The 13,799-nt window shown below is 32.0% G+C and overlaps 1 protein-coding gene across 2 annotated transcripts in view; it reads right to left on the bottom strand.

Annotated features, from left to right (window-relative positions):
- Positions 1-12,931, bottom strand: part of LOC118189561 (calcitonin gene-related peptide type 1 receptor-like) — a 501,544-nt gene extending 488,613 nt beyond the window's left edge. For both annotated transcript variants that reach the window (XM_035360181.2, XM_035360189.2), the window contains exon 1: positions 11,568-12,931. In XM_035360181.2, coding sequence (XP_035216072.1) covers positions 11,568-11,615 — 48 coding nt within the window. In that variant the 5' untranslated portion in view covers positions 11,616-12,931. The remainder of the gene's footprint in view (positions 1-11,567) is intronic.
- Positions 12,932-13,799: the final 868 nt, after the last annotated feature.

Raw genomic sequence — 13,799 nt, 5'->3', positions numbered from 1 at the left:
TCCTCCTCTTTCTCTTTTCCCAGTACATGGTCGGTTATTTTGCCATCGTCTTGCACTGAGTATGACTAGAAAGGTGAGTGAGTGAGTGAGTGCACCGCTATGATGGCTTCCGACCACGGACATGAACCAAACGGAACTACATCTATCTATCCAAGTTTGCACCTCCTCTGCATTAACATTAATCTTCTGAGAATATGCAATGAAAACCAAGATGTCGGCATGTCTTAAAACCACGATAATCTTAAGCAGTCGATTCTTTATGTATGAGTATGATCATAGGCCCAAATTTATCCCAACAGCGATGAAACGTAATGTTATTTTCATTTTAGCAGGCAAACGCCAAAGTAAATGTGACGTCTTTCAATGTTAATTGTTTCTGAAAGTCCTGAACGCTACCTTAAAAGCTCAGGCATCGACTTGTAAAAGGGGATTTGTAGCTCACCTTTATATTTTGAAAAATTCATTGGCTTTTCTTACATTTGATAAGGTTTGTTACTCAAATGCTTTCCGTGTTCAAGGTGTTGAGATTGTTAACCCATTGCATACATTCTATCTCATAGGTATAAATTACAGATTTAAATTTAAATCTTTAAAAAGTTCCGTTATTTTGATAATGGCCGTTAAACCGTTAAAACGAATTGCTCTTTTTCAGAAAATTTTATAGTAGCGTTTTCCATGTTTTGGGTGCATTACTGACTTGTTGAATATAAGACATTATCATTAGTTAATATAATTGGGATAAATTATGTTTTTACACCAGGTATATTAACATAGAATGGCCGAAGTAGCGGATTAGTTGATAGTACTTTCACGTAGTATATTCAACCTACCCCAACTCTCAAATAAATATTAAACCATTTTCCTTCACAGCTGCTTCACTGAAGACCGGAACTCTATCCACAGCAGATAGCTGCAGGGTTCTTTTCATGCTTTTGCTAGATAACTGGATAATAAAGTCATACTTAGAGAAACTTTTGGTCATCGTGTATTCTTCGGTAAATAATCCCCACTATTAACTGATAAAGAATCTGTATGTATGAAGGTATGTGTGTTTCTCCGCACTGCAGGGAAATGACGGCACCTAGAGTCACCGAATTTTGAATACACATAGTCCTCCACTCGAACATATTAATCTCGAAGCTCGACCTTTGAATTTCGAATTGGTTGTTTATTTATATCATATTTTGGTACGAATTTAATGAATTTTCGATTAAGCAAACTCAGCGGTATGCAGTGGCAACTATATTAAAAATAAAGCATTTTATTCTTTAGTGCGCCAGATTGCTATCATTCAGCAAAATGTAATATAATGTAAGAAAAATGTCTTTCATTTTAATCAAAAAACTCGCTATTTAAAACCAATGTGTTGCCACTGCTTGAAATAAAATACTTTCATCTTCCAGGCTCCAGCGTGTTGCCATTCAGTTACGAGAAATACCTTTAACTTTCATTAATCTGTCTGTTAGTGAGTAACATATATGTTAGGTTGCTTAAAATCTTCTAGTATGCAATAAATGCAATTCTTAAGAATATTTTGTCTAATTTTTCATCTGATTGATTTAAATAAAAAAAATCAATTTAAATCATGAAGTATTTAATAATAAATATTGAATACTTTTATGAAATTACACTGTCTGGACTTATTAAAATCTTCATATATATTTCTTTTTTTATATAGACGGCTAGTTGCACAAGTGTATAGTTTCCTAAATTTTTATTTGAATTGCATATATCACCATCACATCCATTTAACTAATTCATTCTCAAGTGACAGAGAAACCTTTAAAAATATACGAACATCCACAAGTAAAATCTGCATTTAAATTGTGAAACTGCAGGGATTAAGTACGCCATAAATTAGTTATACTCAAGAATTAATTATTTTAATATATCATATAAGATGGATTTTGCGTAAGTAAATATGGCTTTAGAAAAAACCCACAGTGCGTTTTCGAAGAACAAAACAGTTAAAGAAGAATAAAACAGTTTTGCTAAAACAAAATTGAGGTTTTAATATAAATCGGTCTCTGGCGGTCTAGCAAGTTCTATGGCGCCGAAGACCGATTCTTGTAAAACCATCGCCATAGATCTAAAAGATCTTTATTCTTTATGTTGTTTTCCAAGAAAAATACTTAATTACTTTAAATACCAAACTTTTTTTTTCCTTTGAGAACATACAGACTCCCCGTGCACCACATATGTACAACACGGGGCTTACAGAAGTAAGTTAACTAGAACATTAAAGGTTACATGTATAAATAAACATTAAAAATTACATGCATATATAAAGCGAACAAAAGCAGAGAACAGCAGTCTGGACTTCACGAAAACAGATAAGTTCACTGGCCAAGTCACTCCGAACATTTTCAAATCGTTCTGTAAGCATAATCTAGGGCCATCAAATGTAGGGCACGAGAAAATCAAATGTTCCACATCCTGAGGAACTCTTTTTGAACATTCACATAAATTGTTTGATCGTAGATTAAAACGAAACAGATAACTTGCAAATTTACCGTGACCAGATAAAAACTGAGACACTTTAAAATTTAACGAGAGGAAAGACTTGGAATTCAGTCTATGGTAAATAGAAGGAAGGAACTTTTGGTGACTTCAGCATTACAAGATGAAATGTATTCCTCATTCCACATAGCTAAAAGCTTTTTATAATGAAAGGACTTCCAATAACACTTTGGAATGCTAATGTTGCTATCAATGGGTAAATTTAAGGCATCTTTAGCTAAGAAATCAACTCTTTCATTTCCGTAGAAACCATGATGAGCGCGCACATAAGCAAAGCAGATATCAATACCTCTAATTAAGTGAACTAACAGTTACTAGGGTTTCGATAACTAATTTATCGCAGCTGGTAATACTGTTCAAAAGTTGAAGAGAAGAAAGATAATAAGAACAAATAAGGTACTTTGAGGATGCTGTCCCATGATCCTGGATCCATTTGGCGGCAAGATAAATGCACAGAAGTTCTGCTTGAAAAACTGTACATTCATTCCTTATACGGTGTCTAAGTACATTTGAACATATACACCAAACTTTTGCATTAAATGAAAATGTATTTACTTACTTATACATTTTCATGTAATGTAAAAATTAAAGAAAAAGTCATACACAGTGTGATTATATTTTTTAAGCAACATACAAGTCAGGTGTGGTGTTCAGGAAAGTATTCTAAAAAGGAATTATCGTCTGACAGATTGATCCATTAGTTGTTTTGAGTTTAGCAGACTCATTCTTTAAATTTTTAATTCATGCAAAATGAATTCGCATTTTAAGATTTTCATTATGCAAAATCTGGCTACAAATCTGGATACAGTCTGGTTTAATCTGGCTACAAAATTCATTATACACCACTGGCTTACATACAATTCATTTCCCTGAAGAAAGAAAAAAGCATAGAAATCCAGGGAAGAAAGAGCCCTCTGCCAAGTGTATTTTAAAATGAAGTTTTCATTAAAAATCATCATTCTTGTTCCTTAAACGTAACAACTAAGACGAACTTTAATGATGCATTCACCGATGCTAAATTATTTACATTTATATAATATATTTACTCATGTTAACTTATACTTAGCTATGATGATGAAAATGATGATTTACATGGAGATGATAGATGAAATTAGGTAGAAAATTGTAACATGGAAGACCGTGAAATAGAGAAATAACTTGGCAGAACTTATAAAATAACTAGTCGAGGAGAAAATACTTGTTCCAACGAAAGCAATAACAGCGGTGATAAAGAATATTTACTTGTCTAAGCTTCCTTTATATATTTCCTAAAACATTTTAATATATCTCTGTTATGGATAAAAATCACTGTAATTAACCGATAATAATAATAATAACATAGTAAGTGCATACCTTTTTTCGATAACTATAAATTAATTGTTTAAATGAAATTCTGTTATTCTTTTACTTAATTAATTAAAATTTTAAATGATTAATTTGCATCGTTTTTATTTTAAATGTTCTTAAATGCCGTGAATATTTAAAAACATTCGGTTGAAATGTAAGGAACTATTTTTCAGTTTGAGTGAACCTGAAAATAAATTGAAATCCTTTAAGTATATTAATCGCAATAAATAGAAAAAGTAAAGACTTACGAAAAACGTCTTATCTTTTTCTTCATTTCATGTCAGAAATCCTAAAAGGTGCTTTATCACACTTTTCTCTGTAATTTTTTTCTAATAATTGCAAGATTATGTAGTAATACTGTGAAACATACCTTTGACTTTCATTCGTTAAACATTTTCAGACAATTTATTTTTAATTTTCTGCTTGCAAAACAATAAGGTAACGTAGAAAACTATTCTGAAGAATTTCATTTGCGTAGGAAGATAATGGTGAGAGTCTGGGAAACAGCCAGGCTTTAAATATTCGTCATATTAATTTGTAAGAAGAAATTCAAATAGACTTGCGAATGCTCGTGATCTATAAGGTTATATTATTTTAATTAACTGATTATTATGATTAGGTCTTTACTATAACTTCTCCTTTTCCGTTTTTTCAGCAGAAATGTAAATATGTTTTTTATTTTATTTATTTATTTATTTATTTATTTTTGCTTATTACGTACTCCGTCTTTAGGCACTACACGGAAAGGGAGCGATGCCCCTTGGAGGTTTCTTTTAAGGACAACTGGCTCATATCCATCTTACATATGGGGAAAAACCATGAAAATGCCCATGCAGCCAGCCCGTTCGCCGGGACTCGAACCCCGGAACGAACTACCAGTGTTCAGCTGCTTTTACCGCTCGGCCGCTGGTGGACCATGTAAATATGTTAGAGAGTATTTAACCTGAGATTTTTGGATTATTTCTTCCGCACAAGGCCAAGTTACTTAGATTTCTGTAATTATTCGGCTGTGCTTTATAGCTGCCGTATTTTAAATTGCATGCCGGTAATAGAACTTAAAGTTGCTTATGTAGTCCTTGACTCCTAGGCTTGGTATATCTTTTGAATTTGACTGTTACTTTGCTGCTACAAGTTATATTTCTACAAGTGGTCGTTGATATTTCAAGCATAAGACATGTTGTTTAAAATGTTCAAGTTCTGTATAAAACAAAAAGATTTTTTTAACTTTATAAGACTCTATTGTTGCTTGAAACCCAGCGATTATTCGTTCTGCGTCTGTTAAGAGTTTCACATTAGTTTATGCTACCTAAACAAATCAAGCTCTGTCGATTAAATAAATGACTTCTTTTTTATTGTTTGAGTCTGTAGGAAAATTATAAATCAGGAATAATTATATTATCACAATTGTAGTTTTTGATATTTCCCGGTTACTATTACTATATCTGAAGTAATTTTAATTGATAATTATTAGTATGTATACATTATCTAACAGTGTTATGCAACCTCTTTCGATTAGTATTTTTGCGTGTGTACGGGTTCATAATAAATTGAAAGCACAAGTCCGATGAAAAGTAAGTAAAATTTATTCTTATCACAACAAATAAAATAAATTCTGAAATTTCCTCTCAGATATTCGTACAATATGGTTATCTGACAGTATTTGTATTTTAAACTACTAAAACGTTGAACAAAACTCAGTTCAAAACATAGAATGCTAATCCGATCTCACCGCGAATTCGCTACAATCAACCGCAAGAACTAAGTAAACAACTGTGTAAGAAACTGAACTGTGATGTTTTCCTTCGACTTTTATAAGCTTTTTAATCAAACGCCAGAATATTCTGGTATTTTCTCGATTTTTCTGGAAGCCAAAAGCGTACAATTACCATATATATATATATATATATATATTAAAAGCGCGCTTCAAATAAGTCTAGTGCTGCTTCGCGCAGGGATATAAAAAATTAATTAATTCTTCAAAAATGAAACCAAATGAGTTTATATTTAAACTGTTGATCTAAATCTTTTCAGATGACGGTAACATTAGCTCCTGTGCCTATGAACATATTGCAAGAAACTCCATCGATATGCCCATTGATGGATAGTCTATTCCTGCTGCCACTCACAGCAGAAATCTTCAACGCTTTAAAATGGGGTCTTTCACTCTGGTTCAAAATCTGCTTCGCGATATGACCATTAATTTGATTCCTGCGTCGTTGCTGGGAAATGGTCTTATTTTCCGTAACCTGGGGTATTCCGCAGTTCCTGCGTACGTGGCCTGCAGTTCCGCAGTTCCAGCACTTTTTTCCCGGTCATTCCTTTTTCGTCACATGGCATTTAATTGTTTGTTTAACTCGTCTGGATTATTTTCCGTGCTCTGGGGTGTTCTTCTGTTCCTTCGTATGTGGCCTTCAACACCGCAGTACAGCACTTTAGAATCGGTGTCTTTTCTCTCCTGTTCCGTTTCAAGGCACTGACTGGTCTTGTTAAATCATCCGTTTCATTTTCCATGCCCTCGGGTGTTCTGCAATAGCATCACATGTGGCCTTCAGTACCACATTTCCAACACTTAAGAGCCAGTTTGTTCTCACTCCTACTCCGTATCAAAGCATTGACTTGTCTGGATAAATCACCTGAACGAGCCATCAATTGAGCCACTGGCACGTAGAGCCCTGACTGGGTGGAGATCTTTAAGAGTCGCTTGCTGGACTACCTCGAATTTCATGGGGTACACTAGAACGCTTTTCAAGTCCTTGACATCCGCCATTCACAGAACTTTCTGTATTTCTGTAAGTGAAGAGCAAGGAATAAAATTTTAAGGAAGGAAAAAAATCCTTATATTCTTCTCCACTTAAGCATCGGCCTTGGAAGTTGCCCAAATCTAGGTGTCCCAAATCTAGGACAAAGTTGCCCAAATCTAGGTGGCTGGTTACGAATTATCATCGACCATATTTTAGTTCGTCTTCTGCTCGTAGAGACATTTAGGACTATTTTGAAGCCAGACAACCGAAATAAACACGATGTCTTCGCCGAGATTCAAAATCCAGACTTTCCGATTGCCAGCTGGATGAGTTTCCTGTTACATCATGAAGGCACGCGACGAGGAAGAAGAAAATTCCTTGCATTCTGATTCACTTAAAGAGTGACTAAAGAAGAGGTGAGTTAATAGTCAAATGCAGGTGGTGCCGGATAATTTTCTACCGCATTTTAGTCGGAGCGTCACTTATAGAATTTTTTTTAAATGTTTCAAAGACGAGAAACATAAAGCGTCAAGATGCCTTCTCCGGAATTTGAACTTCAGACCTCCAGATTGCTAGCTGGCCATGCAGTAAGAAAGGCGAAATTTCCCTACAAATTAGCAAGTCTAAGTTGAGTTAGTGTTTTCAGCGTACTATAAAGGCTTCATGACTCTGTGCCATATTTCCGAGCGATTCTAAAACCAGTATGATAATAATAATATTTTCGGTTACTTCTCCAAGCCAAATTACGCATCGAACGCTGTTATTTTCAGATGCAATCATTAATTTAACAGTCGCAAAACAAATCAACATGCCTTTAAAAATACTTTCACAATCTTGCCATTGTCGTTCATAGATAACTAAAGATTCAAACAGTTTCTGCTCACAGGCATATAAGCTTGCATTATATGATTTCAGCGATATGTAGCTCAGGAGCTTCGTGCCGAGGTAAGTACGAAAAGTTACCGTAGATTCAAAAAAAGAAATACCTTCGGAATTTTTTACTATTACTAATCATTACGAAACATTCATAGGCATTTTCAGTAATACTGTCTGATAGGTTGATATGACATTCCTGTTGTTTTGCTAATTCCCGTTATCTGTCCTAATCAGAACTTTTTCTGATTAGGACTGCAAGACTGCATCTGTCGTTGTCATGAGCCTGTCGTTATCATGACAAGGAATGTAAGACTGCGTTTGTCGTTGTCATGAACTATATAAATGACTGTACGCCTGACTTTGTCCAGTTCCATCCCAGTTTTGAAGGGCAGCACCAAGGAGGATGGGTCAGGAGGTCTCTTCTTACCACTAAACCATTCGTATTTTGAGTGCCCCAATGTCATACAGACACTATATATTTACAAACATCCATATAAAGACCTCCATGAAAGTCTTAGAAAAATAGCCCTTGAATGCTTTACCGTATCCAAATAGGCTAACCCAATTTTATGAATAAGGTGAATATGAAACAGGCCCTGTTAGAAATTCACCCACTATAGGAAATCATCTTAAGCAAGTAACACTCATGCAATTTGTTGTAATAGATTAAAATAAAATAAAATAAAAATAAGAAATCCTAAGATATTCGACTGTGTTATTTTTAAAGTAGTTCTTTCAAGATACTACCATCCTTCCCTCATATAATATGATGATAACGTTATGTCGTCATTAGCGCACACAAGGGATTAGAAGGTTTTAGCAAGTTGCAGGACATGACCATTTTCCCCAGCAGTCATTACCGTAGTTATGAGGGAAGAGGAATGATCTTGATGTTGCTTATTTTAATGTAACAGAGAAAAGGTCGATATGTTTCGTTAATAACGAGCATTCATATATTGTGTAACTCTGAATGCCACATTCAGTATACGAGTTTATATTCGATTCAAATCTTTTTTAAAAAACTTAGAACAATTTAAATGTTAAATATAATCTAAGATGCAACAAATATGTATTTAACTACATAAATGCTAAATAAAAAACATAGTTAAAGATAAAAATAAATACAAAAATAAATTGCAAATAAAGGTATGCTAGCATATTGTATTTTATTTACATTTTATTTATTTATTAATACCTTCGGAATTTTTTACTATTACTAATCATTACGAAACATTCATAGGCATTTTCAGTAATACTGCCTGATAGGTTGATATGACATTCCTGTTGTTTTGCTAATTCCCGTTGTCTGTCCTAATCAGAACTTTTTCTGATTAAGATTCTTAAAAGAGCTTATTATCGGTGCTTGGATTTTCACTTCAGGTTATTTACTTTTTATAATACACTACGCTTAGCCATTTTCCCGTTTTCCTGAGACGGTTATTCTGTGTCCAATCGACCCTGTAAAAGCAGAATTATTAACTCATTAAGGATTTTTTCGGCTATAATGCTCTTCTATAGGAATTTATCCTGGATCTTGACTTATTTCTTATCTACATCGGTGACCCTGAAGGAGATTGTTCCGATGATGTGACGATAATGGAAACAAGCAGCGGGAAAGAGCATCGTAAGCGTTTACAGGAGGCTTAGGAAAGATCTCCAGATGATCCGCATAATAATAAAATTATCTTTTTTGTGAGGATTTGGCTATTTTTGTACTAATAATGCATTCAGTGATAAAGTATATATAACTTATACATAGTTCACAATTTCAATTTATTCTTAAATTATTTATAAATTATATCTGACTTTCAATGAACAGTAATTTAAAACCTTCATGTTAATGAAAGATTGCTTCTAAAATTCTAAATAATGTGCCAAAACTGAACAATCAAACTTTGAGAACAATTAATATAAGGAATTTGCAAAATGTTTCACTTTAGGAAAGAAAGTTAAGATTCAGCAGTAAGTACTTAACCTGAACTTTCAAAGATAAACAAAGGGTCATTAGAAAAATACTCTTTTTTCATTTTTTCTGGTGAATTAGGCAAACTACGATGCAGCTGAAGTTACTTTCTTTACAATTATATTCATGAGTTTAAATGATTGAACTTTTAGTTTTCTTTTAACTCTCATTATCTTGCAATATTTATATCAGAAAAAATAATATTTTAGGTTTTCCAAAATGTTATATTTTTATATTTAAAAAAGCATATTTAAAACTAATAACTTTTAAAATGGTACGACCCAATGTTTTGCGGTATTATTGTCAATATTTAATTACAAACTAGTGAGTGTTTAAAAAAAAGCGCTTTTATCTTTTTTGGTTTGATTTTTAGGTTTGATTTTAATTCATGGTGTATTCTTACATGCTTTGCAATAGCTATTAAAAATTCCATAGTTTAATGAAAAAAACACAGTTTTTAAATACATTAACTGCAAGGGCCGTGGCATTCTTAGACCATGTGATCAGTTTTCTTTTGAATATTAAAGATCTGAATATTTTAAATCAATGAAGCACACAACACTGACAAAACTGAATTAAAGAGTGTAATTTAAAATTTTCAATGCAACTGAATATTCGCAGAAACACATTTAATAGATTTCGTAATTATAGTATCGATTTGAAATTTACAGTAAAGATTTATAAACATGTAATCAAGAATTAGATCCAAAATTTGAAAAATCGAATAAATATTTCCAAAATTGCTTTCAAAACTTCAGTGCTTAACTTTGCACAAAACAATAAAAATATGTACAAGTGAATACTATTGTTATGCTCTTTATTCCTTTTCCCCCCAGTTTAACAGGAAAAATATATTTCAGTATAAGATTCGCAAGAAAATCAACGAAATAACTTACTGATTTTAAGTGCAAAATTAAACATGTCTCTATATAAATTTGATCTAAAACAGCATGTCAAATAATGGTTATTAGAGGTGTTCAGACAACAAGAATTAGAGCAATATTCGTAAATTTTCAGGTCTATGCGAAGAGCAAATTCTTCACAGCACGTGCAGAGTAGATAATAAAAACGTATATCGATTAAATTTGAGAAATATTATTTATTTTAAAATCTTACAAGGAAATTTTATTTATTCTCCTGTCATGGTTTCATAATTCAGTTCTGTAATGGTCTGTTTTTAATTGAAAGCTAATATATGAAAATATATTAGTTTCTCATTCATTTAAAAAATAATTCAACATTCAACTTAATAATTCCTTTTAGACTAAGAACTTAGTATTTAGTAATATAGTACGTAAAATATCTCTTCTAGATATTTCCGTAATTATTTTAATTTAAAAAAATGGGGAAAATATATTTATAAATTAAATAATTTTTAAATGTAACTTTATTTTTAACGAAGATTTCGGTGAATCGCAAAAATCTTCATAGCGCACCAAACATAACAAAACAAGTCGGTTATCTGGAAGGCAGAACGATTAGTTTCATATCTAGAAACCTAATTATTTTTTAATTTTTGGTAAGAAAAAGAAATTTTCTATCAGTATTTTAACAAAGTAAAACACAATTTTTAATTACGTCCTTATCTAAACTGTATAAAAGAAATTAGTTTCATTAGAAATTGAACAGATTTTCAAACAAATATCAAACAACAAAAGGAAAATCTTTGTTTCCCCAAAATTAAAAAAAATATGTAAAATAATTAAATGTAGTATTATTTATATATTATCAAATTGTAATTCTACAACGGAGTTGCATAACGTACGGTGCTAAACATATCTTTTAATAACACGCAGAAACTCATATTTCCATAAAAAGCTATAATTATGAAGAATATTAATAAACACTTTTTTACCAATGTTTATATAAAAAATATTTAAAAGTATAAATTAATTCATTTTTATGGCTAATAAGCAATGCAGAGCTAAAATTTCAAAAATAAATTAATCATAAAAAAATAGTATCAGTATTCGCAATGCAAATATTTGCAAAGCTGATTGGATGACTAATGCTGCGGTGGCATAACGTAATGTGACGCGAATGATGGAAAGACGATACTGTAGACATTTTTTACGTTAAGACAGTAAATATTTTTTAGTAAAAATGTAATGAAGACTTACCTTGAAAAGAACCCACATATAAATTAAAAAGTGCTGAATAGATAGCATTGTCTGTAGATGGTAATTAGTCTTTTTTGTTCTTTGTTGAATGAAATAGCAGGGGTGCAAACACAAAGAAATAATAAGTTAAACACTTGAAAACGTTTTAAAATGCGATTTAACTTCAATAGTCACACTAACTGTTTTAATTTTAGTCCTGTGAGATAAAAACTACTATCATCTGCCAGGATTAACTCTAAAGGTGTTGCAATTTTATTTTTTGCTTTACTGGAACTGAGCAATAGCATTTAAATGTCTCTTCGCTGATTAATACATGGAAGAAATTAAAATTGGCAGCATCTCCAGACTTCAGAGCAAAATGTATCAGTCATTTTTTAATCATTTTGAACACTGTGAACCGACTTTTTTTTTAAGTGACAAAGTCTTATTGGCACAATTTGTTTTTACGTATTTCCTATAGAAAATTGTTTATCAGTTCATTTGAGCCTACTATGCCAAACGTTTTAAAGAAAATACAACTTCAACGACTTTTCTGTCAATTATTTTAAGGCAAATTTATTTGTATTTTTGTTGGTTTCCAAATACAAACTTCTTATATATTTATTTTAGGTATGACTCCGTGCTTATAATTGACTCGATCTTTTAAAAAGCAAATCTGAATTTAATATAATAATTTTGCTTTCCAAAAAACACCACATTTTAAAATTTGCAGTGTAATAAAACAGCAGAAAAGTACAAAGACAATATGAGAAATAATTTCTTTATAACATTGTTCGAATAAAAATGCTTACTGACAAAATGTTTTTAACTCATCTATTCATAAACATTTACTCACTCTTATTCGAAACTTTCCTATCTTTGTAATTAAATATTAAACATGAAATTTCATTTCTCATATTATTGAACGAATTCAGCTTGAGAGAAAGTCCAGCTTATTTTTGCAGCTGTTACTCGGATGTTACTTGTAGAATCAGACAAAACACTACAAATCGTGTTCCTGAAATAACTCACAAAATTATTTTTACTGGAAAGAATTCTAAAATCGAAACGCGCAACTCTTTCATCAAAGCAAACATAAATTTGCCAATTAATTACCTCTGAAAAATCTTCAAAAGTATTTTCAACAGTTCTCCATATAGTTTATTGCCTTATACATTGTTTTGTAAAACTTTCGATAAAGTTTTTAAACAGTTTAAAAAACGCTCTATAAGAAGAAGGAGAAAATATATGTCTTCAGATTCTTTGAATGCTTCTTAAAGAAATTGTGACAATTTACCGGATAAGTTTCCCGAAAAACACTGTCTACACCGTCGGGTTACGACGTCGAGTTTGTGAGACTGTTTAAACGACAACTCGGAACTGGGCTCCCACTTTCGCACCAATGATTCATTGCTTGGGTAACTTAGCTTTTCTAGTCAACGAAGGCTGCGCCATCTCTCGCACTCTAGCGGATTTATCCTTTCAGATACTTTTTATTTTTATTAGTTGACTCCATAAAGTTTCTGGTTGCGATAATTCGAGCATTGTTCCGGAAGACAAGCGATAAAATTGCACACAATTCGTTTTTTGCAATGGTTTTGTTTATCAGAGGTTGAATTTAAAAAATTAAAATTCTGTTATCTTCTTAAATAAGGGAGGGAATTAACCGATAAAAACAATAAATTTAACAATAACGTAAATACAGTCACCTTATCCCGATTATCCGATGATAGATTAACGGGCTTCATCTTTAAAAAAAATTTCAGTTTGGTTATTGCGGAACGACAGAAAATTTGCTAAAATAAACCAGACTACGAAAAACAAAGCAACTGAATTGCAGGCATAGCAGATGATACTTGGGAGTTACTTTTATGCTTTCAACAATGTTTAATTTTATCTATCATATAAAGCGGGAAGAAAAAGTAACATCAGTGAGGGGAAAATCTTTGCGTTGCCACTTTGCAAAGTGCAAGATATTTACGTTTCAAATTTAATCATAAAACTTGGCGGTGTAAAAGAAGTATGCTGCCACTCGCAATAAATGTGTCTTTTGACTTTAATAAAAAAAACAAAGGTTACTCAATAGTGTTGCCACTGCGTGAATTAAATTATTTTTATCTTCCACGCGGCAGCGTTTAGTCACTCAGATAAGTGTAAGGTATTTAATTTTCCTGTTAAATTGATTTTCTTATTAACAAATGAAGTGATTTAGAAACAATAAACGCAAATTCATTTTTTATTATTAATAGCTAA

Source organism: Stegodyphus dumicola, chromosome 7, assembly GCF_044657685.1.
Source record: "Stegodyphus dumicola isolate Sdum_Otavi_A_Nest chromosome 7, ASM4465768v1".
In the NCBI taxonomy this organism is placed as follows: Eukaryota; Metazoa; Arthropoda; class Arachnida; order Araneae; family Eresidae; genus Stegodyphus; species Stegodyphus dumicola.
This window is presented reverse-complemented; position numbering and strand designations above follow the sequence as displayed.